Raw genomic sequence first — 27,968 nt, 5'->3', positions numbered from 1 at the left:
CCACAGCCTCATCATCCTCATGGCCACTCTCAAAACCCACCGACTCCTCTTTATCTTCCTCATATTCACCACAGCTTAAAGATAATTCCTAAACCTCTTCCGATCAAGTATCGTCAGAGTCAGACATCTCGTGGTTTTTCTTATCAAATATCCAAAACTAAGCAACAAAAGCTAACACCGATCTAGCTACTAGACACACAACGCCTAAACAAGAAGAAAGAAAAGGAAAAACGGAAAAGCAGCAGCAGCAAAAGCACTAACCTGAGAAACCCTAGCTTGCGTTTTTGTTGAAGAAGAAAACAGAAAATGACTTTTCAGCTCTCCAAAATTTGATTTTGAATAACCGCTCATTCAGTTCCCAATGCATTATGATTACAACCTATGCCCTAGCCCGCACACGTGTATCAAGGACCTATCTTTTCAAGAGTCTGGAAAACACGGCGACACGTTTCCTCAACAACTGCTCAGATTTGCTCACGTGCCATCCACATGCTAACTATCACCGCACACCAGTTCGTCAAACAGCACGAATCGACCTCTATAGTTCGTTAGGTATTTCCATTTACATCAGTTCGTCTCTTCATTTATGCTCAAAGACGCTATCAGTATTCTCTCGGCCGTGTCGCCAATGTAATCGCCACGACCTACTAAGAGGGGGTTGTGTGAGGGAGTGATATTCTCATTCAGGAATATCAAGCACGTGCTCAGCATAGTGGAAATACCACACCGACCTCTGACCTAGTTCTCCGAACTACTTTCAGAACAACATACATTATTAGCTCACGTCCATGGGCTACGAGATCACTCTAGAACAGATCGACTCGCACATCACCACGCAGATCGTTCTATATCATGACTCAACCTATCTTCTAGAAGCAATCATTACCAAAGCTGCACTTGCACAATCCACTACCGCAAGTTACTAACCACTGTAACTAATCCCCATCATTACAGAATTCCTACCAACACCATTCCCATACTCCTTCTCAATCTTGACCATACATTTGTATTTGACAGTACACGTGTTAGATAAAGATCTACACTCTCCATCTATAATTACTTCCCATATGAACTACGCCAGACCTAATTCTTCTCTCCCTTCAGAATCGAGAGACAGATATGTAGGCAGTTCGCTCATCAATGAACTCGGTCTTTTCAATATCCAATCCCCTTCTCCTCTTAACCTTGTATGTAAATTTCACTACTATAGAATGACACTTATACCACTGTTTTTAAGTGTGGTATAAATATATTTAGCACTGTGATACAACCGTGACAATAGGTGGTGTGGTATATAATAATAGCAAAACTGTGGTATATATGTTTAACGGATACCACGGTTTTTCAAAGAACCGTGGTTTGTATGCCCATTATATACCACGGTTGTCAACAGAACCGTGGCATATAAGCTATTGAAACCGTGGTTTATATTAGTGTATGTGTTATAATACCGTGGTATATAGTTATACTAAACACTACGGTTTATGCCAAACCGTGGTGTATATATATATATATATATTATATATAATAATATATATATATATATATATATATATATATATATATATATAATAATGCTAATGTGATCTTCCACTTAAAAACCGAACCTGGATAACAAAATTTACACACATGCCTACATACAACATTTCCATCTTCCCAACAAATTCCAAAATGTACAATAAACTATCAAACATTGCAAAAAAAGATAATAATAATAAATAAAAAAATAAAAACTTCCATTAATTTTTTGAGTGCACTAAGAAAACAAACTTCAAATTCTTTTTCATAAATTAAAAAGGTAAGACTCATAAATTAAACTGGAGGGGTCCGAACATAACTAAAACTCATCCTCATTCCCTTCCGACTAAAACACCCCATTTTCCTGGATGAACTGAATAATATCAAGTCGAACACCGTCAATTTCATTTTGCGTGTATGTCTCCTTCAGTTCTAAATTTGTTATCTGGATGAGTCAAAGCACAACATGTGGAGTTACTATATAAGAATAAGGCGAAGTCGTTGAGCCAAATAAAGTGTTTGTCAAAACTTTCGAATACCTTATTTTCAAATGATCTAGTTGAAACTATTTCTCTCATAAACTTCATTGTATAATACCCACACTCTGTGCCACCTGGTTGATATGGGCCCTAACATATAGACTCACAACATATGTAAACATATACTTTTCAAAGAAAAAGACAATAATGTGTAGGATTTGTTTACCTTGATCTTGTCCCACTTCAGCGGAACTTGTTTCTCATCAACCCTTTGCAATGTGAGGACCGCACTTCACAATAAGATAAATGCAAAACATTTAATTCACATATATGGTATCAATGTTAGCACGAGGATAAACTCCAAACCTACATGAAACAGTCACATGCTCCAAGGATGGTGCTTAGATGACATACAAAGAACCAAAACTTAGGTACATGCATAAACAAGCTAGGCCAACCCATCCATAAAAAAATGCCATGTATGTTATAAAAAGTGCATTAAAGAGCCTCTCTACTGCCTCAAACAAATCTTTTGATGGATTGGAACTATTTACATCACCTTGGGCAAGACGATGCCAAAATGCAAATTTCAAGAAATTAATCCTTTTCTGAATCCTAGAGCGCACAATTCAAGTGTATATGAACATTTTCTTTCGCGTGTATGTGGCTCACAATTAACACTCTTTACTAATTATCTTCAACACAATTAACACTCTTCACCAATTACCTTCAAAGATCTCATCATAGGTGTTTTAGATTTGAGTGCTACTGAAAATTTATGTTCTCAGATAGAAATTAACTAAGTATACAAAAGATTGTAGAAATATAAAATGAAACAAACCTGATTGAGGATCCCTTGATTGGCCTTTTAACCTAAAACAAAAGAATATAACGAGAAACAACAAATAATAGATTCAATTTTAGCACTTTTTAATAAGCAACCGAAACTCTTGTTCCATCTCTCTATCACTTACAATCTCTATTGAACAATGCAAAAAACTACAATATCTTATTGTTAAGATAATAGGTCTGCACCATTAGTGTTTTAATTATCCAGAAGTCATCCAAAAGTTCATAGCTTGCAGGAATATCAATGCCAACAATTTCAAAAGAAGAAGAGGAGGAAGGAGCCTCAAAGTTAAAAATACAATCCAATCCAGTTAATGAGACAATGGAAGCAAATCGAGACTCACCTTCCAGTGGTAATCTTCAACTCAAAGTATCAAAAGGGCCCTATGAAGTACATAAAGCAAATAATCCTAATCATGATGTGTCTGAATCTTTCTTCATGATGTTCATATTAAACTCAACCTAAGAGGGCTTTCAACGATCTTCAAGTCCGGATTTTCGAAGTCGATGAATTGTTCAAACTTCCCAAAGATGTTATTTATAAGCTTCCCTTATCATCCACAACTGGTCCGACTTCATCCGAATGAAGGAGAAGGTCTTAGAAGGCTTCTTCCCGTCCTCCAATGAGAATCTCTCGGGTTTTATCCACCCAAACCTCAGACAAAAGCTTAGACTTGTTCCTACAAGAATCCACAAGATCATCACTGTCATCTAACCTACTCTTTTTTCCATTGTCATCCTTGTGCCATGAATCAAGAAGCTGTATGAGCGAGATGTCTTCCTCACTCTTCCTGGTCACCCTTTTTCCATCCAATCCATTTCTGATGGGAGACTCTCCATCGGAATCTGAAAACTCATCTGACAAATAAGAATTGTCATCAAAATCTAAATTTTCCTTTCCTTCCTTTGTTTTACGCATTATTCTCTCGACCTCATGCGGTTCTTGGGCTTAGAGATAGGCCCAAGTTCCTTCCACGCACTAACAGGATCATTGTCCTTCCACGCACTATCGAATCCGAGTCACTTGCCTTTTTGGCACCATCATCATTCTCCCATACACTCTTGGGGATAACGGCTTTTGATGATTTTGTTTGAAGATAAAACAAAATTGAACTCTACGGCTATCCCGGATTGTTTCCAATAGGCACTCGACAGTTTGGGGTAACCAAGCTTCTAATAATCCAAAGCGCACCCCATATTTTTCAAGAAACATAGTTTTGAAGGCGGCTCATGCTCGAACCCTCGCCGGTTGGTTCTTTAAAGTTTCCAAAGACAAGTTTTACGACAATCTGCTAATATCTCACTTTTGGACTTCCCACAAGCAACTTTGTTCCTTTCATTAGAACCCGCTCTGATCCAACTGCCGCTTTTGTTTCCATTTCCACTCCCATGATTAACTCGATCTCTCGCAAGTTAGAGTTTGACAAATCTGATGAAAACAAAGAACTCAATCCATTTGAAATGTGAGGCTTAGATGCAGAGGTTGATGTAGACAAAGGATGAATTAGTGCAAAAGAGAAAGTTCTCGAGATGTTTTCTTCTACCCATTTCTTCTCGAAATTATTACATCTATTAAGTAATTGAGATCATCAATGGAAAGAGTGTTAAGATGTGGAGCATAGACCTTCTCAACAATCTCTTTTGCAAGCTATTCCCCTCGCAAAATCCGGATCAATAAGAACTCGATTAAAACTATCTTTGTCGGGGGAATGGTGTTCTCAAAGTTTTGCAAAAATGTAGATACTATCAAATAAATATATGGGAGAAGGTGGCGTCTATAAGAGATGTAGGGACATGGCACGGCAAAAAGAAATCGATTCTTCACATACAAATTCACATTTTAAAAGAAAAGCATATTAAATTCAAAATTAAAGTAAACATTTTCTATAAGGTGACATAGATCACAACACTGAAATCTAATATGCGAGAGTGTCACCAACATATTATTTGACAGATCCGTGGAGTAAAGTGTTGTTTTTTTCTTACGGATAATAAGTCAGCCTCAATATGACACTCACATTGTTCCAGTTTATCGGATCCCGAGAGACTTACATACCTTCAACCTTCTCAAGAATTGTGTTTTGCATTGCTCACTCCCTTTTGCCCGGTTCTATTACCCTAAAACAGAAAAAGTGCTAATTTCAATGCTTACAAAGGCAAAACCATAAGCTAAAGGAAAACTAAAAGAAAAAAAAGAAAAAGAAAGAAAGACAACTTAAAATGCTACATCAAAGAGGGGACATAACAAAAATGGATAAGAAAACCATTAGTTTGTTCCACATTAGTGTGAGTTGTTGTAAAACACTCTATCGATGTAAGCATTTTATAAATAAGTACAAACGAGTTGGCCTATTCTTTCCTGCTGTTGAAGAACCCTTTATTATATTAAAGGGCTCATGATCGGCCGGTGGTTTCAGTAGCACCACCGTTTAAAATGGGGGTAAAAAAATGAACAAAATCCAAGATTTGATCGATGTCAGTTGAAGAATCTATTGATCTACCGGCATCGAAGGAGGAGGCGAAGTCGGGAACAGGAGGTTTTTTCACTTTTGGATGGACAGGAAAGACGGGAGCAAGAAATGCTATAACCAAGTCAGACTTTAACTGCAAATTGACCCTTTCTAAGAAGAAACCAAAACATTAGAAGAGCCCAGTTGTTCTAGCAGCGGCAAGAGATCAATAAAAACCACTGACAGGAATGACCCAGAGAAACAAGATTAGCTTTGGCCTGACTATTCAAGATTCAATTTACTTAGTGAGACAATTAAGGAGCTCAATGATATCTATTATCGACCGACTTTAGTTTCTTTCTTTTGGAGAGCTAATGCTTGAAAGGAGAGTTCATTCTATCACTCAAAAGTGAAAGATTGCTTTGAATTCACGCTAGTGGAATTTGAGAAAGGAAGGAAACTCGTACTTGTGGGGAGAAGGTCCTGCCGCCGGTGTCCCTCGTTTCATTTCATTTGAGGCGCGTCTCCGGTTCGGCTTGACGGTTATCCTCCCAGGTCCCTATTTGTTCAGGGCGGGCGGTGAACTCCTCTCAGAAAGGGAGGGACAGAGGGACAACATGCAAGAGAGACAAATGGCCTGGATCCATTCCAGCATAAGTGAAACCAATTCACACTGTCTCACTGCCACCATTCTATTCCAAATACAGGAGCTTGAAGCCCGACAAAATTCCAGTAAGAGGCATTTGTGTTGTACTTAAGTTAAACCAAGCCACGTCCGGTGGTAAATGGTTAATGAGAGAGACTAGAAAGCTTCCTGACGCTTCCGGGAAGAAGAATGGTTCTCTTCCAGTGACCAGATTAGATCCAGTATCACCAACCACTTCTTCAGACGTAGTTCTTCTTGATACTTCCAAGAACGACGTAGAGATGTCTGTATCCAAGAACCTCCAAGTCCTAAATATAGAGGGTGCTACTTGGTCATTGTTTCCTGCTTCAAGACCACACCAGCCAACCCATACATTCATTCTATCGAATGCATTAAGAGCAAGACAAGCGGCTATTTAGAGAACAACCAACCAACTACAGTGAATCATCACAAAGAAACAACACAAAGAGAACCTAAATTGTCAAATATCCAACCCTCTAAAAAAACCCCCCTCTTGAATTTAATTCGTAAAAGTTTTTTAATGCCAAGTAAGACTACTAATTGTTAGTATCGTGCTCCAAATTACATGGGGAAATTTACCACAAAACTTAAAAAGAAAAAGTTTGGCTTACCTCTTCCTTGAAAATGGTTAGTGGGTAATTAGGCGACATGGATATCTAGTCAGTCGGAATTACTGGCTGTAACAAACAGACCATTGATATCCACTAACCTCTGTTAAGTGAATCCCCACAAACATAAGACTCTTTGCCTCTCAATTTCTCCTAACATCTCAGTTGCATTCCACCTAAATGACACAAGAAATACTGAACTTCAATCTCATTTTATAGCACCTATTAGGTATCCGGGTAGGCAATATTACATGCGGCCAAGAACACAAGCAAAAAAGCGAGAGAAAGCAATTTTTTCCTCCCATGCTTCCCGCTAAACAAATGTAACTAATAACTCTTGAATATAGTCATGGGTTCCCATCTCCAATTCGATTCAAATTGTCCTCCCATGCTGGATATGAAGCATTGTCAAAAAATATCCATTTCACACATTGTAGAATATAAAGAAAACCAAACTTCCATTTCAAAATCAAAATAAAACACCAAACTTCCCATCAAAAAAATAAAACACCATTGTCAAATATCCATTACTGGAAAAGTTTGAAGAAACTGATTAAATTGACGACAAACAGAGCTTAAATACTAGAAATTTTAAAGTGGAAATTATAAATTCTAACTAATAGATTTTACATACGTAATTAAAGGAAACACACTTTCAATTTTGAAGTCTAATCGAGAAATTCTTACCAAATGAGAATGAAGAAATTTTTTTAAAAAAAAAAGCAGAAGCAGCACGATCTTGTGAAGTTCGGGTTTGAGAATTATGCCCTAGAGTTAACGAAAGCTATAGAAGTAAATCGCAGGAAGAGAATTGCAGCTTGAGCACCGACGGTTTAGAGCAAGTGGAACTTTTTTTTTTTTTTTTTTGGTTTGATATAACTTCTATCCCCACGTAATTATAATTTGCCGAAATATAAACCACTGTTCGCCAGAAAACCGTGGGATACTCCTTAACTGATTAGTGGAAAATGAATGTGTCGTGGTATAAACTATCAAGATGCCACGATTTTTGTAAATTAGTGGTATAAACTAAGATCCCAAAAATCGGATCAATTTCTACCGTGGTATACAAATATTAGCCACTATTATTACAAAAACAGTGGTATATAAATTCATACATACCGTGGTATATGTGTCTTTCTGTAGGACCAAAACGCTCATTTACATATAGAATTTAATGTGCACTAACTAGAGATGGAAGATTCACGAAAGAAGAATCCATACGTATGGATCTTGAACACTAAAACATTTTAATATTCGGATTACAAATTTTCAGTATAAAATCAGCACTCGTGTAACGTGTTGATACTGGGATTCAACAATTCGAAATGCTTAAGTACAGGAACAGATATAGTGAGAATCTCACCACATCCAACACGACAGTTTTTAGTACTAATTTTGTATTGTATTTTGTGTGTTTAGTCAAATGAGCGGAGCGAACATTCTGGCCGAGGCGATATATAGACAAAAGGTCATTTGGTTGGTTTCTGACTGTCTGTCTGTCCTCATTCCTCATCTCTTCTCTTCGTCCCTCTCCCTCTCTCTCTCTCTCCACGCCCTCTCAATCTCTCCCTATTCCTCATCTCTTCTCTTCGTCTCTCTCCCCCTCTCTCTCTCCACACCCTCTCAATCTCTCTCTCTCCACTCACGCCCCACTACCCCATAGCAGTATATTAGTTTAGGCTTAATTTTGTAGTGTATTTTGACATTTTAAGAGAACTAGTCTTCTTGGGTTTGCATATTCTCAATGGGCCAGGCCCAACAAACTTATTGAGAAGTCCATTGCAGTTACTATGGGCTTCTTCTTCCCCTACGACAAGTAACTTCTTGGCAACGCAACCTAAAAACCCTCCAAGGAGAACCAACAAAATCCCACCTCCCTCCTCAAATTATCTGATGGCGGCCCGGCTTTTGCAAAGAAGAATTTCCTCCGCTTTATTCGGGCACCAATCTCCTGCTTCTCTCCTCTTCAAAGGTATATTCTCTTATTTACCCTTAGAAATTTGGATTGTACGATTTTTTTTATATTTTATATTTTTTTTGTTTTTACCAGATAATGCATCTTCTTTTGGCAAAAATGCTGTCACACAATCTTCATTATTAAGCACACATAATTATTTCAGTACAATTCAAACACAAGTGGAACCGTCAAATAAAAACGAGGCCGAAAATGATGATAAAAAATGTTTAAAGACGTCGCCGAGACACGATTTAGCTATGATGTTCACTTGTAAAGTATGCGAAACGAGGTCGGTGAAGACAATGAGTAGAGATTCGTATGAGAATGGAGTGGTGGTGGTGACATGTGGTGGGTGTAATAATAAGCATTTAATTGCTGATAGACTTGGTATGTTTGGTGAACCTGGAAGTGTGGAGGATTTTCTAGCTGCTCGTGGTGAAGAGTTTATTAAAGGTGATCCTGATACTTTGAATCTCACTCTCGAAGATTTAGCTGGAAAGAAAAATATATCTGATGTTTAGTGTGTTTGTTTAAGTTGTAATGTTGTTTGAGACTTTGAGCTAATAGTTTCGTATGTTGTCTCAGCTCGCAACAGTTTGAGTTGTTCACTAATTCTGTTAATGTGCTCGACTGTTTTATAATTGAGAGATGTGAAATGATCCATTTTTATGTAAATGATCATAGCAAAACTTTTACTTGAATAGGAATATAAGAAGCGAGTGTACGGGGAGGGAAAATGTATACTGAATTACTGAGCACTTGAGCTTAACCCTTTTAGCGCATTCTGTCATAGCTCTGAAACAAAAATCAGACATTTTGAACATGAACTACTGCGCCCTACGTGCGTTTCAGCCCATTCAAGTTGTTAAGACCTACAGACTACAATGAGTCAATGACTTGGTTAAAAGACTGAGCTAATACAATGCCTCACAGCGACTTCAACAATTATATTCCTTAAGATACTAATTGTTTGTAATTGCACCTACAGGTGATTAACCAGTTTTCCTGGAGATTCTCATTGTATCTAATTAGAAAATTAATACAATCCAGAACTGAACTATGACTTCACGACTCTTTCCACCGATGTCCTGACTCCTGAGACCTGCTTCTTTCTCAGCCTACACATTTTGTTCCCCGTTGTCCACTTAGCATAATTGGATAAACCAATGATCCGTCGCCTCTTAAAAGTACAAAACCCAATTTCAAAAATAGATCATGTGTCGGTCTAATTGAAAGCAGAAAAATATCACAGAACTATTTCTCAGTCCTAAGTACCTAAGTCAAATCGTAATGACCATAGCAGCCACAGTCCAATTACAGCTATGATCATACTGCCTGTGCTGACACTGATGCAATTATATTCTGCCAAAATCTTTTCGTCGGGTTACATGCACGATTAGGTTTACAAAACAAAGAGAATAATATTCTGATTTAAAACCTCTTGTCATGAATGGTATCCGCGCCTCAACGGAAAATGTACTTATCCCCTGCGTTCCAAGGGGGATAAGGGGTAAACAGGCTCTATATATCTGCATTACAATAATCTACATCTGCTAGCACACTTTTGAAGAAGACTAGGCTATGAAGAGATCTGTACATTTAAAAGGAAAAACCAGCTTTTGATGATCGAAAACTTTCTCAACTGAAAGCTTGATCTCTACGACCCTTCCTCAGAAGCAAGGACAGACATTCCTATCCAAAAGGACTCAATTTACCCTCTTTCCATGCATGATCCTCCCACTACGTCTTACAGAGGAGTCACTACTAGTGGAAGTTGTGTGACCAGAAACAGGGGTAAGGCATGCAAGATTGAAACCCCGCTCCCTTGGATATGGGTAGATGGTGGCCAGTTCACTCACACGTCGTAGAACAGATTGTGGTATGGGTCGTGTTGCATCCTTTCGTCCTTGTACAACCTGCATCTACAAGGACAACAAAATATACTGGTTACAGGAACAGGAACTCTTGCTAATATGCTAATCATCAAACTTAAGACCACGCCCAGTAACTAACATAGCGACAACAGTAAGACATCCAAAACATAACCCCGAAAAAAAAGCGTCTCTGTTGACAAGTTCAATGAGGTGACTCGTACATGGTTATCAATCTACATTATGGCTACTCATACAAAACCAATAACAATCTTACATACAGACATAATTATGATCATTGTTCAAGTAAGTCTAAAGAATATTCTAGTTAACTTTATTACTAGGTTACATGGACACACCAATTCTTAAAAATAATTTGTACGGATACATATCCACATGTCCGTGTTGGACACATTGCACGCATTGTATGTTATATACCTCAATTTTTTATATTTCGCTGTGTCGACACACATATCCGTGTCAGTGTAACTTAGCTTTATTTTGGGAGGCAGTACAATTTTAGATTGTAACAAGGTAAAAATGAGGGTTTGGACGTCATCATAGTCACTCTTCGGTATAGCTTCCTTTTCTCCAGCCAACCACGTGACTCTGAAATCTCCGCATGGTGGTTCAAACGCAAATTACAAATTAAGCTGCATATTGTTTTTCAATAAAATTCTCATTTGCACAGAACTCAAGTGTTTGACATTCTTGGGCCCCATAGCACTGTAGAGTGGAAAGGGAATAGCCAAGTTGTCATGGTCTTGGCTTACAGAAGATAGCAATGTATACTGAATCTCAAACAACCCAAAACTTAATGAATTAAAATCTCAAACAACCCAAAACTTAAGTATGCACTTCTAAGAGTGGGACTGTAATAATAGTCCAGTGCTCCATCTAAATTTGAAAGCACAAGTTGAAGACCTAACGCAAAAATAATTACAACAAAAAGCACATAAAGATTAAAAAAAATAATAATAATAAATAAATAGAACAAAAAAGAAGCACCTTTCTCTTACGACATAATTGTCCACCGCTAGCCCTCAGCAGATTTCCCCATTCATCCTGCAGAATACCCATACACCAAACAAAACATTAAAATCCAGGACTTAACATAATCTACCAAAAGTATAATATACCTTGAGATCAACCGACGTGCGATGATCTAATGTTGAAAACAAAAGCCTCTTTATTTCAGTCCACCGCCCGACCCCATACTGAGAAACGCCATCAACCAATTTTCCGCACCTCAGAAAGCGACCAAAGCTTATCATTCCTTCGAGACCCGTCACCCTCGGATCCAGCGCTTGTGTCACTGTCATCTAATGTATCATCTTCTGACTCCACCAGAGATGGTCCAAATTTATCCTTGTTATCCTCAAAGTCATACCCCTGCTCAGAATTAGATGGACGGAGAATAAAGATATTATAAAAGATAGCAATAAAATTGGACTTTGAATTGTTCTTTTTCTTTTCATAAACAAGAATTTTTAGAGTACTATAGATGATTACATTCTATTCCATCCAGTCGTCATGAATTGAAAGTTGGGTCCTACCACCTATTGACAAGGAAACGATCAAACAAATGGTATTGTAACTGATTCGCATTGTGTACCATCAATTTGAAGAGTTGATGGACAAAAGGAGGGACTTTGTGCTCATTAAAAGGGCTTAAAAGTGTGACTAGCACCGCATAGTCAACCGCAACCTTCAAAAGATCTAAAAAAGAGCAGTTCATACTTAGCGAAAAAGGAACCATTTGTTTCCTACTTGATAATTTTTTCGTAGGCTTTAAAATTTTCAACATGTAGGTCAACAAAGAAACAAGAAATGTGGCAAATATGATAATTAATCCATTTTCTCTAGTCCTGTAGTCCATATTTCTGATTATGGTCAGAAACTTTGACAGACATGAAGGCTGTGTTCGACTCACTAAATCTGACTGCCGTGGAAAACTTAATTGTACAGGATGCATTCTGTAAATTACAGAAACAAGTTTGGAAAAATACTTTCTTAGATAAGAAATCTACGGAAAGCAACTTCCAGTCTATACAAATTGAATCCTGTCTATCTATATATGGTTTTCCAGGGAATCCTGCTTCCTCGAGGGCCGAGGCAAACACAGATGAAGGGTAAACTGTTGTTCATCGACCTCAAAAATAGACTAACAAAATGTGTGACTATATTTAACTTTGAGAAGATCAGATGGGATCACATGCACAAGACTCGCTATCAAATAATCTCGGTGTAATTTGATTGGAGGAAGCAACAATCAACAGAACACCAATTAATGGGAGGTGGTGCTAATATTTTCCCTGATTCATCTTTAAACTCTGGTAACAAAGTTAAACTGTTAAAGTACCCAATATGCCCCCACACATTCAGACCCACATTCCATTCTCACATCCTCCATCTCCTCTCTTTTGTTCTTCCACTAAGGGTAATATTTGCGGGAAAAAACTTTCTCGTGTCCATTCACACAATAGCCACAGTTGTTGCGGCCTAAAATCAAAGAACATATCAAACCCCAATAAGAACAAAGCTCAATCTCTGTAGGCGTCCTAATGCTTATTTCGATAACCAAATATTGTACAACCCTAGGTGATCACAAATAACTTTTGTAAATAATGTGTAATGTACAAACAAAGAATATAGATAAGGATGATAACAGTGATATCATTATATCAAAACAAGTTTCATGCGGGAAAAAATCAACTCGCATAGGAAGATAAAGACCAATTAGCAACTTAGCATATCCCTTCCACCAAAGTCCAAAACTAACATTTGTTTCAAGTCCAAGTTACACCATGTCTACTTATTTAGGAAAGAGGGGTGGTAAAAAAAGAATTATTGTACATTCATGGATAGGAGTTCGTTTCCAATACTCACTCAAGCCTCTTCGCCTATCTATTCTTCACACGTCTCTTATATTACTTAAAGGCTAACAGCCAACATTGGCTTTATACAGTAGGCTACTTTATTTTAGTGGACAACACACCAAAGAGGAGCGATAACCCTCATATAAACAATACTCTCATATAACTATGTACATATTCAATGGAAACTCACAGAAAATCAGATGATAAACTGACAAAACTCTGACACACTGACACATGGGATAAATTGCTTACCAAGATGGAAGATTTCTTTCTCGGGGGACCCTTCCCAACATGAAAAGCTGGCACCTGACTACTAGATCTCTTGGGTGCATCATGCCTATAAACAAGTGGGGTTGCTCCAAGTCCCTTCATATGATGCCGATTGCCAGTTTTAGTTTGCACAAGCTTATCCCGTGATTTCATAATTGGAAATCCTAACCTTTGATTACAAGATCTCGACTTCCGATCTGATGATTCATCAATAAATCTTTGAGGAGGTTTGCGCAATCTCTTTTCCATTTGAGAGATATCTTCTACATATCCTGAACCATGTCCAGCATTGGTAGATCTACGAGAATTGGCTATCACAAACTCCCTACTGAAACGACCTTGGCAATATCGTTTAGTCTTCTTACCAATCCCACTTGCTAAAGAACGGCACACTGTTCCGGGAGAATTATCAGTTGATTTATTCGTTAAATTTCCTTTAATCTTATCAAAAGTTATGCCACTTTGCTCCAAATTAATAACGTTCTGTAAATGCAATAAAATATGTCGCTTCAGCCATGGCTTGTCCTTACAAGACGTATCACGTCCTAATGTGCATCTAAAGGCCTCCTGTAGTTCACGCATAGTCATCTTCTCAAGTGCATTCTGATGAGATGCAGGTTTGGGCACTGAAACGGTAGGGGTCACCGATTTTGAGACCTCAGCAGCACATCTCCCCCTTTTATTTGAGATTTCAGAGTGGTGATCTAAACTCAGGTTTCCCAGAGTAGGATTCTCATGTGGGGGAAAAACTAAATCAGGAACCTTTTCAGAAAACTCAGCATCTGTCAAAAACAAAATGATTGGATATGCGGTATCACTTTGAGGTAAAACTAACATAAAGCAAAATAAAATACAAATACAAATATGTTCAGGAACAAATATGGGGCGACCAGGGTGCCTTACCCAAAAGTTTTTCTTTGCATGCATTAGGCAGCCCATCTGCTATATAAAGGTGCTCCTCATCAACCCCTTGCAACATTCCATCCATAAACTACAATCACAGAAATTCATATTCAAGTAACATGATTACAGAGAAGGATGTTTTCCAAAAGGGGGATCTGAAGAATAAAATTGTTTAAAAATACTTCTCTATCGGTTGACTTTGGACGTTTATAGACAAATGAGCAACAGCACCTATTTGCAAGGATAAGTTTAACTGATGTCATAATGCTTCTACTATATATATATTTGGATTGCCAAGCCTGTTTTAAATGAGAGCAGTAACTCATTGGTGCAGGCAGGGTTCGAGCCCCAGACCTCTGGTATAGAAGTTTAATTTCAATATAAGTAAAAAAAAAAAGTCACTGAGAGTCTGAAGTAACATATATTCACAGTCAAGAATGACATCCTAGAATCGTGAGATCAAAGTATTCTAATGACAAGAAAAGTCTACTATGCCCATGATGCCAATATATTGACAATAGATTAACAGAAACAGAAACGAAAAAGAGAATGAAACAAGGGCATGGAATATCCACATTCCATATCGTGGAACACAAGGTTCCAAAAAAACGATAGAAAGTTGGCAATGCAGTGATAATGTTGGCACTATTTCGATTTAAAAGGTGATGAGATATCTCACCATATATCACGGTATATTGGGATCTAAACCAAAATGTATCGGCAATATTCAAGACTCTGGATACAAATGCATCTTTATATGTTAGGAGTTAGGACAATGTTCAGAGTAATTAAGTTATACTGGGTGCCCGAAATTTCTTTACTCTAATAATGTTTGAAAGGTACAAAAGTAAACTGATAAATTCGTGTACACGTATAAAGTTTACAAGGGTCCCAAAGTAAATTCACATAAGCAACAATCAATAACCAATTTATTCCTTTCCAAGCATCGTCTATGACACAATTTCACAAATCATTGAATCTAACTATATTTCTGAACAAGAAACAAGCAGTCTAATCTAAATGGACTCTTGACAAAGTTGTGCAGCAAATATCTAATGTTCCTCCACAAAATCGATATTGTAGGTTGATTTAGAGTCATAAGAAAAGCCAAAGTGGAGCTCATGATATAACTTAAGACAAAAAACAAAAATGAAACAGAACAAATTGTATAACTACCAATTATCAGGCACTCTGAGCTCTTTTAGTTCAACTTTCGGGGGAAGACCTTCTCTTTGATACTCTAGGTAACTATGTATCCAAACTCTTAAATTTCAACCCAATAGATTACTAGCTCATAAAGTAAGTAATAAATACCCAAAAAATTAAGACGTACTTCGCATTCAGGGTCCTCCTTCTCCTCTCGAATAGTACAGGAACCCAGAGTGTCTACACATAAAACACAAAAAGAAATTAGCATGCATTAGAATGGCCAAAGAGAAAAAAAAAATAGATAAAACCAAACTTAGCAAAGGCAGACATGAACGAGATAACTAATGGAAAAGAATAGAACATTTCCTCTGCCTTGTTGTTTAATCAGTAAGAACAGAACAATTCTCACACGTAGACTGTTAATAAGGTAGCAGTGGAGTTGCAAGATATAATTAGAATCAGGACTATCCAACTATGTAATTGGTAAGGTTTATAGTTTTTCTTTCCCCTGTAATGACTGTATCCTCCAAAGTCAAAAGTTTTTTGATAAAGGAAAGCAGGGTAAATTGTCGAAGTTAAATGTTGCTACATCTCAAGAGCTTCAAAGTAATGCATAGACCCAATTCGCATAACTTTCTTCAGTGTAAGAAAAACATCAAGAGTTTTTGTGTAACCCTGCTGCTGAAAAAATAGCTTATCATCTAAAGATGAGTAGAAAACCTGAATATATCGATAATACTAAAAGTGGATGATTACATGTGGACTCACTCTTCTTAGAGACGGATAGAAGACACATTCTGACTCTCCTATGAACTCAATGAGGAACTAAACCAACTATAACTCATATTTCTCAACATTACTCCTCAAGCTGAAATATAAAGACTCTGCATATTTCAGGCTTGCAATTACAATGCTAACCCCAACAAAGTACGTTAAATAAGACTCCCCCTTAAGCAAATACAAAGGCAATAAATAGATAACTTCTCAATCTCCAAGCTCCAACCGTAAGCACATCTATGAACGGGTACCTGGTAAGAGCAACAACAATGGCCTTATGGTAATAATATAATTATATTATTATTTAGAGGATGTTTCTTTGAGTCCTTTGTAGCTAGATGGGATCGCCTTATGTTCTTAGAGGGGTGATGGTGCATGTCTTGGGTTTTTTTTTCTTCTGATTGTTTCATATCTTGTAAATATTTTCGTTTCGTTTTTCTCTTTTAATGTAGGCTTTCCCAACCTACTTTTCCATTATTAATGAAATTCCACTTTACCGAGCAAAAAACAAAAGAACAACAACAATGGCTCCAAGCACGTAGACCTTGGAAGCTCCAATAACAAAGGCTTCGGGCACTTAGGCCTCATGCACACACTGGGCCACTAGTACAATGTACTAGGGAAAAGTGGGGAAAACACAACTAGGCCGATAGCATCACTTAATATGGCATTAAAACTAAGTCTCATTGACATGAACAAGTGTCAGTGTCCGACACGGGTCTTATTTGAAGTAGGACACGGGGACACAGCTAATTAACAAAATAATAATATAATTTTTTCGTTACAGAACTAATTCTTAGACACAAGACCTTACAAAGTGTCTCCTTACAAAGAAATGTAATTGTAACTATATTAATAGATTATACTTTTTTGGGGTAAAGAAGTAACCATAGTTTGAAATCGTACGACAAAACGCGCCGTCTGTCCGTGTGCTTGTGTCCAACAAATGTTTTAAGAATATGAAGTGTCCATGTTACTTAGCATAAAAATGATCCTTAATTTCAGGAACCACACATGGTGCATAGAGAACACATTGGAGATGAGGCTTCATAATAATAATGTTCCAACAAGATGCACACTCATTGCTCGAAAATCCAGCTCTATCAATGAAATTACTCTCAATTTCATACTATTATAACTGCTAATTTAAAACTTTTACATCTTTCATTAGCTGTAATAGCTTCTCTTTTCTTCAAAGAAGTACTTACACCTTCGACTCCTTGCAAGTTCATCAGTTTTTGAAAACTCACCTGAAGAAAGCCTATCCTAACACAAATTTTCCCAAGGGAGATTGGGCCAAACACCTCACATGGGCATTCAAGCACATAAAGGTTTTTTTCTTTACAAAGAACATCCCTATGATTCACCAAATGGTGGAGGTGACACACTAACACCTGGCAAACGTCATTCAACTGGGGCTCCCTGCTCTGGTCATCATTTTTGTGTAATTTTCAGAAGGCTAGGTTTATTTTATTATTTAGCATCAGGTGCACTAAAACATTATTTACCTCGTTTCAATCCTAAAAGAGTCTAACACTCCAAAGTTATTTAATAATTGATCATTTGAAAAATGCACAATTCCTATTGCAATAAAGATAAGTGAATTTTAATCAATGATTTCGCAGCTGCATTTGGTATTGAAATGAGAGCTTTCAAGTTTTCAATGCCAAGTTCATATAGCATTGGGAAAACCATGAGAATTTTGCAATGTGTTCATCTAGCATCCAAAATACGGCGATGCTGAGTTCAATTAGCTCCAGCAGAATTACTGAAGGTCTTGCCAGGAGAAAGACACGGGCACACGGCCATGTGACAGCACACTATATAATATTGCATAATGAACAGTAAAATGACCAAAACACCTCCAACCCTCCCAAACTCCCCAAAGTGGTCAAAGAACTTCATTTTCATACCTCCACCCGTTCAAGGATGAAGGCATGCAGCATCATCACAAAAAATGTAGGATGTAAATAGGGCGGGTCAGATGCAGGTTTGCCTTCCCCATCCCCATAACCGACTTCTATTTGAATCACATTTCTGCTCTTACCCCCTCTTCGAAGGATTCAGGGATTCCCCATACCCGCCCCACCTGCACACCACTCATGATCAAACTCTAAAGAAGTTTCTTTTTTCTTTTTTACCTATTGTACTATACAAGATGCTAGTTCTAAACGTATGAATAGCCCCAGCGGTTTGCAGCTAAAAACCAGAAGTTATAATAAATTACTATACATGGCTTATGATAAGATCAAGTAGAGAAGCCCATCCCCATACCCGTTTAGCATGCCTTATACCCGCTCCATTAGGGTCGGACGACCCATGGGTGCTTTCCCCATCCCTACAATAATGTCAACAATTTCTTTTACAAACAAAAGGTGCCTTGTCCTATGGCCTATGGGTACAACCAAGTCAAACACTAAGGGCATTCTCCCATGTTCTTGATATGCTAAAAGTATGTAGTTTAGGTATACAGGTTCCAAATAGATCCAATCCAAAAATACATAAGAGAAATGTAATCACAATGTAGATGGAAACACACACTCCAAAAAGAAATAATGTGAATAAGAGTTTTTGGCACTCGGACACGCCAAATAAGTGTTTTTGGCACTTACAGGACAAGGTCAGTCATGGTCAAAGGACTTCTTCGATCTTAAATTTTAAAACATACATAAATAAAGAAATCTACATGTGTGGAAGATGTCACTTGTCACCATATCCCTTTTATGACTTACTAAGGTCTTCAACTCAACATTCTCAACTGAAAATTGCACAGATAAAGGAAAAACAATAAAGAGAGAAAGCGAAAACAACAGATAAAGAACAAAGTGGTGGACATATAGCATGGAAAAGAGGTACTTTCTTTAGGTCTTTTGCTAAGTTACATTGACACGGATACAAAGTGTCGGACATGGTGAAATATCAAAAATCGAGGTATATTACATGCAATATGTGTACATGTTGTGTCCGACACGGACACGTGGATACGTATCCAACACAGATTATTGTTAAAATATGGCGTGTCCATGTAAACATAGGTCTTTTGTTATGATTTATATGACATAGACCACTCTGATTGTTTAGATATTTTTCTTATGAGCTATACACTTTTTATCCTGATGAAACAAGACTAAATGGATACACTGCTTGGGGACCTGTTCAATTAGATGTGATTTTATCATTTTAATAATTCACTATTGTATTTAATAAGATAACTTGATCAACATATAAATTTTAAATTTATAAATACTACCAATAGGAGAAGTTGATACTAATTTATTGTCATCTCTTTGCCATACTCGTATCAGTTTCGCGATTTATGTCTAGTTCTTCCTGCTCAAAAAGTTCATACAAAGGTGTGATAAACACATCTCTGTAATGGTCGGACAAAGAAGGGTGTGCCTATCTGACAACATGATTGTGATCATATCAGATGATAAAACACAACAAAATACATTAATTGAAGTGAATTTGTTACAAACATGCATCATTTGAAATATATAATAGGCGAGGCATGGTTGCTAAACCCAAAGCAAAAAATTGAGCATCCAAGGCACTTCAGAAGTCGTGAATGCAAATCATGCCACAAAAAAAGAAGGAAAGAACTCATAGTCATAACAACACATCCTTCAATGAATAAATACTCCTAAACACAATAAATTAAAATAAAAACTATATTACAAAACATAAATTACCATGGCCACTTTTTAGTTGGTGGGAGTTAACAGTAAATGAAAACCCTTCATAGGCTAAGCACTTCTCTGCATCACCTGCCTCGAAATTTAGAACACCATCAACGAAGTCCTCGTTTCTTGGTTCTGCTAACAAATGTTCAACCTTCGCCAATTCATCGTCAGAAGCTGGAATATAAGATCCATCTCCCTCAACCTAGACAAAAGAAAAGCTACATGAAAAAATAATAAATTTATAAATTCAAAAAATAGGAGAAAATAATATTACTGGTAGAATTAAACAGTAATGGAATCACATGTCAAATAAATCTATTGCATTTGAGGAACATAAACTGGCACGCTTTCACATATGGTATACATGAGTTTTCTTGTATGCTTGTCAAAAAAACAAAAAAAATTGTATATATACATATTGTATCCGCTCAAGTTTGAATCCCTGAAACTAGCAGTCTTCTTTGCACCCTCACAGAAAGAGTACCCCGTATCATAAACCTTATTGGGCTTATTATACCACGTGAGAATACTTACCGACCAGAAAGTAACTAATTACAACTTTCAGTCACTAAGTAATGGGACAATCAAAAATACAGTTCCTACGCTAGAACTAAACCTTTTCACATTTTTATGATTCAGGTACAAGTGAGCATAAGGTGCCTTTTCTAAAAATCCATAACGATCCTCGAGAGACCAGAATCCAAAGCCAAAGAAAAAAATGAATTAAGTAATGGACCTAAACAAAGGTGAAACACACTTGAAGAAGGAAAAATAAGAAGGCTCCAAATAACTTTTACTCTTCAATTGTAGTTGCCTGCAGAGAACTTGTTTCCATCTTTCTATTGGTTATGTTTCTCAACTACATATCACGAGTATGCCACTGGAACTCAGTATTTTTGCATTTGCTAAGTATCTGCCTATGCAATATTACTATATGTTCTTCACAGCGCCACAATGGAGCATGCACATGTCTTATGAAATCTTCTTGATTGGTATGAGATGACATTCAGGCTCAAAATTTGTTGCTCCAAGTCTAAGATTAATGGGGTGAGTGATGTGGAGAACACAGATGAAATTACCAGTGTATTGGTATGCGGTGTTGAATATTTTCCAAACCACATACGTGGGCTTACCATTGGGTGCCAAAAGCAAATCGATGTGTATTTGGAACAAGGAGATGGAGAAAGTGACATCTCAGTTGGCAGGATGGAAAGCTAAGTGTCTTTCTAGAATAAGGGCGAAATTGATACAATCTTGATATTGATAAAACTAACAAAAACAAAAACAAAAACAAAAACAAGAATAAAATGAGAATAATGAAGTTGTTTTGACAAACTCCGATGTGGTTCATTTAGAGAGAACCAACACCTTCTGTTACACATGTTGGTGCAAAGACAATCCAATATTCAGCCTAGTTTTTATTCATTATCTCATTGCTTATACAACAATTGATACAAACTACATACACCAATATCATTCCCGCGTATCATAACTACCTACCACTAAACCCATGTACAGTACCACTAATGCATAATACTATAACCACCCATTATATCAGTTAAAAGACCATTAACTCGTGCTAACAAGCTAAACACCTTTGTGCCCATAACATCCCATCCTCCTTAACAATGACCTTGCCCTCAAAATCATAAAAGCAACCTACACTGCAAACAAGCAATTCTGAAATATTAAACTTTGCAAAGCATCTTGACACATCGTGAACCATTGCTGAAAATCGATAAATTTTCCCCCGTTGCATAGTCCGACACTTCCACACCACCCACCCAATTAGAACAGTTATTATATCCCGATGTCAAGCATTTCAGCCGTTTGTCTAACAGCCAACAACGCCATCGTTCATAATGCTCATCAAAGTCCGCCTAGACTGGATCAACATAAGGAAAGTTAGCTGTGATTAGTGAGTCATAACTGAGGCTCCCATCATATTTCAGTAACAAAGAATAAGATTTGAAGCTGATTTTGAATTGGAACCAAGCTCCCACTGCATATGCAATCGGCCCCTTGAAAATTGAAGAAAAATTGCCAAGACTATATGTTGTAGAACTTAGTTTTGGTACGAGTTTTACCACCGGCTTCTCTTCAAAGACACTGATGTTATCTGTTAAGTATTAAATTTGTTGCTTAAGAAATTCATTCATTGCTTTACCAACAAAAAAAATTCATTCATTGTCTTCATCAATGCAGCAAAATGACCTTCGATGATTTTCTTCAGGCTTGCCAAAATTGCTTAAATTTTGGTGAAATCTTTTTTACTGAATTGCATTTAATATCTTTGTTAATGATAAAATGATGTACCTACACTCCAATAATCAAACGGCTCTAATACCACTTGATACAATCTAGATAGATGTAGATGAAATGTATCGGGAACAGAATGAATCACGAAATAAAATCTCTTGAATATTACGAGCATCCAATTTAAAACCAATTGGTGATAAGTGGTAGGGGTGGAATTCGAGCTAATCGAGCCGAGCTTCACTATGCTCGGCTCAACTCGTTTATTTAAACAAGCTTTAATATAGGCTCAAGCTTGGCTCATATATTATATGAACGAACCCGAGCCGAGCTACATTCTGCTCGTTTTACACTGTGATGATAATATTTGAGCTTATCGAGCCGAACTTCATTCTGCTCATTTATTAAGCGAGCTATAATATAGGCTCAAGCTTGGCTCATTTAGTTAAATGAACGAGCTTGAGCCGAGCTTAAACGAGCCAAGCCCAAGCCGAGACCGAGACCCCTAATAAGTGGAGAGGCTCAAGAAGATATATACTATACTACAAGGATTCATACGTCCCATGTGGACTATAACAAACATCTCAACAAAATCAAAAAAGAAGTGATGATAGATAGAAAGTGATTAATTCGAGGAAATCCTGAAAACTGCAATTGGTTCTATTAGGGTACCGCCTCCGTTCACATTGTTGGTGCGAACAACCTAATAATTTGTAGCCTACATTCTTTATTCACTCACAAGCTTAAATACAAGTTCATTTAAGTTACACCCATATGCCACTATTCCACTTGCTAGATAGTAGCAAGAACTACCCACTACCATGCGCCCATACCATAGCTGCAATTGAACTAACTACTAATACTAAAGACTCCTAAGTAGCCCACTAACATTAATGAGTTAAATATAATCTCCAGATAATCGGAACTAATCAACTCATATCACATACCCATAGCCATCATCATGTACGTAACAAATCCACCCTCCTTGAAAACAACCTTGTCTTCGAGGTTGGGACCCCCTTTATATTTCCATTTATTCCTTGTCTTTACAACTTCAACAAATAAAGCAAAGCTTAACTAGTTGCTACAAATCTCAACGTCAAAAGTGATAGTGCAGATAAAGTTCCCAGCATGTTATGCAATATGATTCATCCATATATGGCTTTCCCGTTCCACTTCCTCGATAAGAGAATAAAGAATAAGAGAATATTCTCATTTACTGAAACGGAATCAAACAACAAAAACAATATGGTTCAACTGAGGGAACCAATACCTCCTGTCACACACGTTGGTGCAAAAACAATTCAATTCAGCCTAGTTTTCATTCATTACGTCATTGCGTATATGGCAATTCATACAAACTACACACACCAATATCATACCCAGGTATCATAACTGCCTACCACTAAACCCATGTACAGTACATCTTCCTAAGAAAATGCCTAATACTATGACCACCCATTATATCAGTTAAGAGACCATTGACTCGTGCTAACAACCTATACACCTTTCTGCCCATAACAGAAATTGACTTTGATTAAGTCGACTCTTTCTAACATTCTCAATAGAAGGAGCCATTGGGAAGGTACATCATCACCTCTCCATATGATATGAAGGCACAATTGGCTTGGGGAAAAGCTAACAATGGGTATTTTGTGAGATTTATCAAAGGCACGCAATTTGGAGGATCTTTAAAGTTTAAGTCCAGGGAATTTCATATAACACTCCTTGAGATAAAAAAAGGTCTTGTTTGATTGGTCAATGGATGTATCCGGGTTTAGAACTTTAGATCCCAGCCTGCAATTTAACTGACCAGACCTAAGAGACAATGAAAGAGTAAGGTAAAAGCCCCAAATGGAAACAACTTTGCTCTTTTCATGAACAAATAAGAACAAATCAATTTAGGAATTCATAAAGGTTGAAAAATTACAACTTGTCTTTATGAATTCTCCATTATCTAAAAAATGCATTAAATACTCAAATAACAGTCTATCAAGTGCATGTGAGAGAGACAAGCGAGACAGTAATCTCTTATAGAATATGAATGCACTTGGATTGCAGGATCACCAGTTATAGCAGGAAATTAAAAAAAAAAAAAAAAAAATCCTGTTGTTCTTATTGCTCACATACCCGAACAAGCTTATACACCACTCTGTTTGCCTGGTCACTACAAAGCCTGGTAGTGTGATCTGATGCATCTTTTTGGGGCACAGAGTTGCATTCTTCTCTCCCACATTCCAACATTTGCTCTGTGTACAAGGCATATCAGTGATAAAGAAAACAAACCACATTGAAAGAAATGATTCACCAACTAAGAGAATTGCTAAAATAAAACTAGAGAGCTAAAAGGTCTGGAAATGATTGCCACAAGGAACCCGATGCAAGTTTAACTATTGCTCAATAACAAAACAGAAAATTCAGGAAAAAAGGAAGTTACTGACAAATAGAAAAACTATGTTCATCACAGCAACAGAAAGGGACATGCCAACAACTTCTTTGATGAGTTTCCATCATTTCAATAGACATGGGAGTAAATAGAGAGGGATGTAGCTTGGTGTTTGCAATTTGTGAACGCATCATCTGGGGTCTAACATAACTCATGTTGCACGCCATCCAAGAAGGATTCAAAACATAAACAAATATATAAATACATGAAAATCAAGAAGAATAGGCACCATTTAAATGACAACAGGTGAAGCCATTATTTAATTTATTTTTTGCTTGGTAAAAATTACTTATCATTAATAAACAAAATAGGCCAAGAAAGCCTACGAAACAATAGAAAAGCATTACAACCAAACGGCTAAAGACCTGTCATACCATATCCGAACCTAGCAGTTGGTCCCATCTAAACACAAAATGCTCAAAAGACAATTTAGAAGCACCTTAGAAGACCGGAATAAGAGGGCTTTGATAGACATAATGGTCTCCAAATAGTAATTACGGGTCCTTCAAAATGTCTCCTATTCCACTCAAACGTCAAGCCATATACCCCAGAAAATCGCGAAAGGTAGAAAGACTCCATAGACGGTTTCCAGAAGAAGAGAAAGGTGCAGTAGCCCATGAACCAAAAAAACTCTTTTTCCTTTTTCTTCCGCTCAAACCATAACTATGTTATGAGAGCTTTCCGTTTTCTTCTGCATAAGTCAGAAATACATAGATTGCATTTTCCAAACAAGGAAATAATAAAAGGCTAGCTCAGCCAATCTGCTGACAAACGGAGCAAATGAGAAAGTGAAAACATAAAGACACACATCACCCAACCAACAAGAGAACACAATGACTTTCTAATACATCATTAAAGCCTAATTGAACGACATAGAGGGTAAACCTATTACCCTTAAACAACTCTCCAACCATGTCCCATACTGTGCTCCAATTGCACAAGCCCCATAAAATTCCACACAAATACACACGTCCAAGGTTTCTTTCCCTGGACAGGACTATTCTATAAGAAAGGCCGGCAGGATAAAAAACCACAATAACGAGTTCCAAACTAGCAAAAGGCAAAATTTAAACAAAGCAACTTAATTTAGACTTCATTTGAGACAACACCAATATGTCACAATACATTTTTTTTGCCGTCTGAGGTCATTAATGGCCAAGATCATGTTTAAGGCAATATGGTAGCATGGCAAGTGAATTGGGTGAGAGGGCACTTTGGTGAAACTTCCCCCTGCCCAAAAGTTCAACCACAGAATGTAGGGGGCATAACCTGTCAGTCAAGAGCAAGAATCGAAACAAATCTATGATAATCTAATAATTAGATAAAGTTTCTCACTAATATTTTGCACTTTTAGTCTTCAAATGTGTCTGGAAAATTAATAACTTGAGCAATAATCAAAACAAAAGGCATGGACCCGCCTCCCAAACCAACATGTTCACCTCATGCAAATCCTAATAATCAAGTTAAAGTGTTAAACCGCTTTAAAAGCACACTGACACAGCGGTGCTGCCTTCTAAACAAATTGCAAAGAAATGACACCAAGCACAAGGCACTCCCCAACAGGACGCCCTCTAAGAAAAAACTAATATTTTCACCATTCCCAATCTCATAGGTAAATATTACACTTTTTTTTATCGGTAAAATTCACTTTGTACTCATAGAAAGATAATAATGTTACAATGTTCAAGGGTCTCAGTAGCAAGGAGCTACTCGACCACAATCCACCTCCCCGAAACCCCAATTAGGCAATTACAAAGCTCGCTCATCTCACTAGCCCATCCCAATTACACATGAAATCAACAAATGTTACACCCATAAACAATGGAATAGCACGTCCCCAATCAAATAGGAATTCCTTGATTTCCCATACCAATTTCTGCAACTCCCTTTCCTTGTGTTTAAACATCCTCGTGTTCGTTTCTTTCCATAGTGTCAATACAATGACATTTGGTAGATGATCCACTAGCCATTTGGCTTTGTTCATGCTACACTAAATATTTAAGAACAGCGCGATAAATCAAAACCCCTTCACCGTTATCGGGATGAAGTCCCAAAATTAATAGACAACGAAACTGTTAATTACACAATTTATAATCCTTGTAACCTTGATCTTTTATATGGCTTATCTTCTCGGTGCAGCATTCAGACAATTAGACTGACTGCAAAATTACATGGACACCATTCCTCCCTGAGGGTAGAATCACCACGGCTTGGCATTCAATTTTCCTCTAACCATCAAAGAAAATGATACTCAAAGACCCTCCTCTTTTGGGAAAAACATTCATTTCCACGAGACATGTGTCAGTATCCAACAATGGTGTGCAGTGTCCGACAAAGGTATGTTTTGTCCAACACTAAATCTTCAAAGCACTTAAATGCTTGATTCCTGGGCAGTGGGTACAAGTACACACACAGAGACATATACATAATAGCTATTTATTTGAGGGACAATACACCCCTTATATATAAGTCACTACTCTAGTAGCATATCATGGAGTTGGCACTACGATAATACTTTTATTTTTTCGTGTATTAGGGCTAAACAGAAGCCCAAACCAAAATCATATGCATCACCATCTGTGTGCCTGACACTTATAAACCTAAAGCGTATGGTATGGGGTATGGTATGGGTCACGTTTGCGCTCTCAATCCTTGCTTTTGCACTTTAAGACAAAATTTGAATCAATGCACGGATTGCATGCTCTGCAATGTCCAAAAATGTGCTTTTTAAATTCTCAAGTTGCTATAAACAAAAATACACCTATCTGGAAATCAGTAAATGCTCAAAGGCTTTGACTTGAGCCTGACAAAGCATGATTTGTTAGACCAAACTTACTTTCCTGACTTTCCTTTATGCTAACAACCTATTCCTTACACGTGCCCAGGTCTGTACCCAAAAGAAAAAGGTAACAAGTCAGCAAGTAACCAACTTAGTTTTTAAATTCTAAACTATAAAGACCCTTTCTTCCTCCATGTGGTAAAAGACCTCGTGTCAATTGTGGACTAACCTCATTAAGTCCTTTTTTTCATTTATATTTTTAAAATCACAATGTTTATCACTTTGTCCAGAGAAACAGTAAAAATATTAAAGTTAATTAATTAAAAATAATCACACACATTATTTGGTAAAGAATATAAAATAAACAAATATGTACAACATCCTCAAAAGGCAACTTGGATATTGTGAATTTTGAAGTTCGACA

General features: G+C 37.2%; 2 protein-coding genes across 2 annotated transcripts; one reads left to right on the top strand and one right to left on the bottom strand.

The window, feature by feature from the left end:
• The first annotated feature begins 8,385 nt into the window (after window positions 1-8,385).
• On the top strand, window positions 8,386-9,206 carry ZR3 (Zim17-type zinc finger protein). Its single transcript, XM_086570169.1, has 2 exons — window positions 8,386-8,546; window positions 8,625-9,206. The coding sequence occupies exons 1-2, from the start codon at window positions 8,468-8,470 to the stop codon at window positions 9,050-9,052; spliced, it is 507 nt and encodes a 168-aa protein (XP_086426295.1). The 5' UTR covers window positions 8,386-8,467; the 3' UTR covers window positions 9,053-9,206.
• Window positions 9,207-9,869: 663 nt separating this feature from the next.
• LOC147487588 (uncharacterized) lies at window positions 9,870-27,624 on the bottom strand. The gene is given in 10 exon segments (XM_086570168.1): window positions 9,870-10,447; window positions 11,411-11,467; window positions 11,542-11,643; window positions 11,645-11,794; window positions 13,534-14,333; window positions 14,455-14,542; window positions 15,788-15,840; window positions 20,073-20,265; window positions 24,450-24,568; window positions 27,602-27,624. Coding segments are annotated over 9 exon segments (1,767 nt in total). The 5' UTR covers window positions 24,564-24,568; window positions 27,602-27,624; the 3' UTR covers window positions 9,870-10,237.
• Window positions 27,625-27,968: the final 344 nt, after the last annotated feature.

The sequence above is a fragment of the Coptis chinensis genome, chromosome 7 (assembly GCF_015680905.1).
Source record: "Coptis chinensis isolate HL-2020 chromosome 7, ASM1568090v1, whole genome shotgun sequence".
Taxonomy (NCBI): Eukaryota; Viridiplantae; Streptophyta; class Magnoliopsida; order Ranunculales; family Ranunculaceae; genus Coptis; species Coptis chinensis.
The sequence above is the reverse complement of the archived record's forward strand: the minus strand, read 5'-3'. Positions and strand labels throughout refer to the sequence as shown.